This window comes from Amorphotheca resinae (genome assembly GCF_003019875.1).
Source record: "Amorphotheca resinae ATCC 22711 unplaced genomic scaffold M430scaffold_13, whole genome shotgun sequence".
NCBI lineage: Eukaryota > Fungi > Ascomycota > Leotiomycetes > Helotiales > Amorphothecaceae > Amorphotheca > Amorphotheca resinae.
Window position 1 is genome coordinate 1,080,786 of NW_020194483.1, and position 4,018 is coordinate 1,084,803.

Below are 4,018 nucleotides of genomic sequence, written 5' to 3' on the forward strand. Positions count from 1 at the left end.
GCGACGATAATAAGCTAGGCGTAAGCGCGGTTATACGTTTTCTTAAGAGAGGGTTAGGGTTATATAATAACCTAATCGTACTATAAGGTCTAGACAGTAAGGGTTTAGCTAGTGTTTCTCTTACTTTCCTCTTTTTCTTAGTATAATAAAAGGTTGTACTCTTACCTTATAATCTATAACTTATAACGTCTATAATAACTATAACTTTATACGCTATAAATAATAGTATAAGAAAAAAAACATACATAACAACTTATTCTTATACTTAGTAGTACGTTATATAACGCTTACCTTACTAGGTATTTTGTTCCTTTTCTTCTTACTGTTCTTGTTCTTTATATAACGCTAGTATAGTAGTATTAGTTAGTATAGACGTAGGTTCTTAGGTAAGGGCTTAATACTCTACTTACTTAACTAGGTACTATACCTAGCTACCTTAGCCCTATTGTATAGTATACTTTCTTACAATCTTCTTAATATAGTATTCCTCTTTTCTTCTTACGATTATAGGCCTAGGCTAATCGTTAGTTACTTCTTGTAATAAGAACGGATTGTACGACGCTAGGCGTAAGAGGTTAGAAGAGAATACGTTATAGATCTTTAGTAAGGTATTAAGCCGGTAGCTATATAAACCTACGACTTTTATTACTATAAACTTAGTATACTTTGTATTAAGCTTCTTTAATAGACGGCTTGTATAGACGTTCTATAGATTAAGCTAGACCTTATTACTAACGTTAAATCGTACAGCCTATAAGCGCCGCTAATTTGTTAAGTCTTCTTATACTTACTAGGCTATAGCTATTAACGCCTATACTTACTTAGTTATATCCTTAAGCTTTCTTATAATATTATCTACTTACTAGACAGGGCTCTTATAAGTACTATATAGCATTAGGTCGTACGACGTCTAGATTAGGCTAATATAGTACTTATAAGTTAAAAAGAAAGGGCTTACTCTTATAAACACTACGTCTTAATTATTAATCGCTAGTTCTATAGCTAGTAGTAGCTTAGCCTAATTATCCTAAGCGTAATTTGTAAATATATAAAGGTATGTCTTTACTATCTGGTTTATATACTCTATTAACCTGTCTGTTTTAGGGTAGAACGCGGTCGACAACCTCTATACGATCTTTAGATACGCGTAGATCTGCGCCTACACGATTCCTACAAACTATAGTCTCTTGTTAGATACGATCGCGTATAGTAGTCTATAATGTTAGTAGAAGTATTATATAAACGCGTTAGCTACGTCCTTTACTCTAATCTATACTATTAGTTCGAGAATTACTCTTTTACTTAACTAGTCTATAATAACTATAAGGTTTATATAACCCTTACTCTTAGGTAGGTTAACTATAAAGTCGATTAAAATCTCTTTTTATATCTAATTAGATATAAGTAAGGGTTTTAAGAATCCTTACTTCTAATCTCTCTAGGCCTTGTTATAACTATATAAATTATAGTTTTATATAAAGTAACAGATATCTCTAAGTATTCTTAGCTAAAAGAACTAGCGTATTATAAGGGTAGATATAACCTTATGACCTAAGTAGCCTATTAAGACTAAGTCGTATATATATTAGATTAGCTTTATATAAAGCTCTTTAGAATCTAGAACCTAGTACCTACCTTAAAAGAGTAGCTAATTTCCTTAGTCTAAGCTATACTCTATAATCGACACCTTAACCCTAAGTTTAGTTAGAAAGACTTAGTTACCTTAGCCTAACGTCTAGACTATCTTATTATATACTTAATCCTTTATATAAGCCCTTACCTAGAGTCCTTTTAGGCTACCTTCTGCCTCTAGAGCCGTATACGCTAGCCTATTACCGGCTAGTATAGCGCTCTTTATAAGGGCGGTATAGATCGTCTTTATAGATTATAGGCGTAACTTAGTAGCTATTATCGATTTCTAGGAGAGAGGGTCTCTTTTAGCTATTACTCTCTACCTTAAGGGTAGCCTACCTAAGAGGTTAACTAAGTAGCTTAGCTTTAGTAGCTATATCGTATAGTACTATAGTCGTTTGTCTTCTTAGTTAGACAGTATGTCTTAGTCCTGTCGTAATAGCGCGTTAGCTATTAGGTTTGTCTTTCCTTTAATATATAAGATTATAAAGTTATATTTTAATAAGACTAGAGACTACCTTATTTGTTGTTTAGTTAGCTTTTAGACAGTTATAAAGTATTCTAAGTTCTTATAGTCTATATAAATCTTAAAACTCTTAACGCTCTATAGGCTTAAGTCTTACTTCTTAAGACAACAGATAATTACTAACATTTCCTTATTATAGATCTCGTAATTATACTTAGCTAGATTATTCTTCTTTAAGAAGTACGTATAAGGTCGTACGACTCTCTTATTGTCGACCTAAAATAGTGTCCTACTTATATACTACCTAAAAGAGTCTGTCTCTAAGATCGTCTTATAGTTATAGTTAAAAAAGGCAAGAATTAGTACTAATACAAACATCTTCTTTAGCTGTTTAAAGGCCTTTCTAGCGTCCTCTATCTACTTAAACGCCTTGTCTTTTTTTATAAGGTCTATAATTAGGCGTACGATATTAGAGAAGTTCTAGATAAACTTCTTATAGAAGTTTATAAATCCTAAAAACCCTTAGACTCTCTTAACTATATAAGGTACTTCCTAGTCTAGGATAGCCTTAACCTTACCTAAGTCTATCTATATACCTTACTTAGCCTTAATAATAAACCTAAGGTACTTAGTCGACTTAACCTTAAACTTATACTTATTAATATTAAGCTATAGGCCTACTTTCTAGAGTCTAGCTAGTACCTTTTATACGTACTCCTTATATTCCTTAAGAGTCCTTTTTAAATAGATTAAGACGTTATCTACGTATACTAAGTAGAACTTGTTTAGGTAGTCCTAAAGGGCCTAGTTAATGTACTTCTAAAAGGTACTTAGTGTGTTTATAAGCCTAAAGAGCGTTACTAGCTACTTGTACAAGCTGTACCTTATATAAAAGGCTGTCTTTTATTTGTTACTCTTAGTAATCTATATCTTATAAAAGGCTATAATCACGTCTAGCTTTGTAAACTATTTCGCCTATCTAATGTTTTATAAGGTCTTATAGATTAGTAGAAGAGGGTATTAGTCCTTTTAGGTAATCTTATTTAGCCCTTAGTAGTTAATACAAAACTAGAGTCTGCCTCCTAGCTTCTATATAAAGAGTACTAGAGCCGCTACTAGCGAGTTACTAACCCGGATAAATTACTTGTCTAGTAGGTCGGTTAGGGTCTTTTAGAGGACTAATAGCTCGTCCCTTAACATACTATATAAGGGCCCTTATAAGATCTCTTATTCCTTTCTGTCTGTCTTCTTAATCTTAATAGCGTAATTAACTAACTTATTATAAAGTAGTAGTAACTTTTCTACTTTTATACGATTAAACAACAAGAGGAACTCCTAGTACTAGGTAAGTAAAAGGAGTTAATAGTTAGACTTTTTCTTAGTAGCTAAGGCCTTCTAGATATTAGCTATACTTACTAAGAAGACCTAGAGCTTCTTCTTTCTCTCTCTCTATCGTATAGTAGACGCGAACCCGGCTACTAACAACATTACGTAATTTAGGGGTTTATCTAAGTTAATAGTCTAGTTCCTAACTTATGTACTAGACAAACTAATTACTAATTCTAACCTCTTTAGACTTAGGTAGACGTCGTGTCGTGTTATCTAAGAGAGGCCGAGGATAACGTTATATAACGCTAGGTTTAGAACTATATAAAAGTAGCTTTTCTCTTTTACGTAGCCGTTAATATTAGTATTAACTACTACGACCTTATTAATTACACTCTCTAATAGCTACTTAAAGCTAGTGATCGTATAAGGTCTATAACTAATACGCTAGAGATAGTGTTTTTAGGCAAAACAAGAGTCTATTAGTCTATATAATAAGTAACCTAAATCTACTAGTATACAGGCAAAACATTCTCTATTAACTAACATTAATACTAAGAAGAGAGGGTAATCTATTACCTTCTTCTTAAACCT

General features: G+C 32.2%; 1 protein-coding gene across 1 annotated transcript; it reads right to left on the reverse strand.

Annotated features, from left to right (window-relative positions):
• Nucleotides 1–517: 517 nt before the first annotated feature.
• Nucleotides 518–706, reverse strand: M430DRAFT_109647 (hypothetical protein; the record flags this gene model as incomplete). Its single annotated transcript, XM_024861294.1, has 1 exon — nt 518–706. A coding segment is annotated over one exon (189 nt), but the record flags the coding sequence as incomplete, so codon positions are not given.
• Between the last annotated feature and the right edge of the window lie 3,312 nt (nt 707–4,018).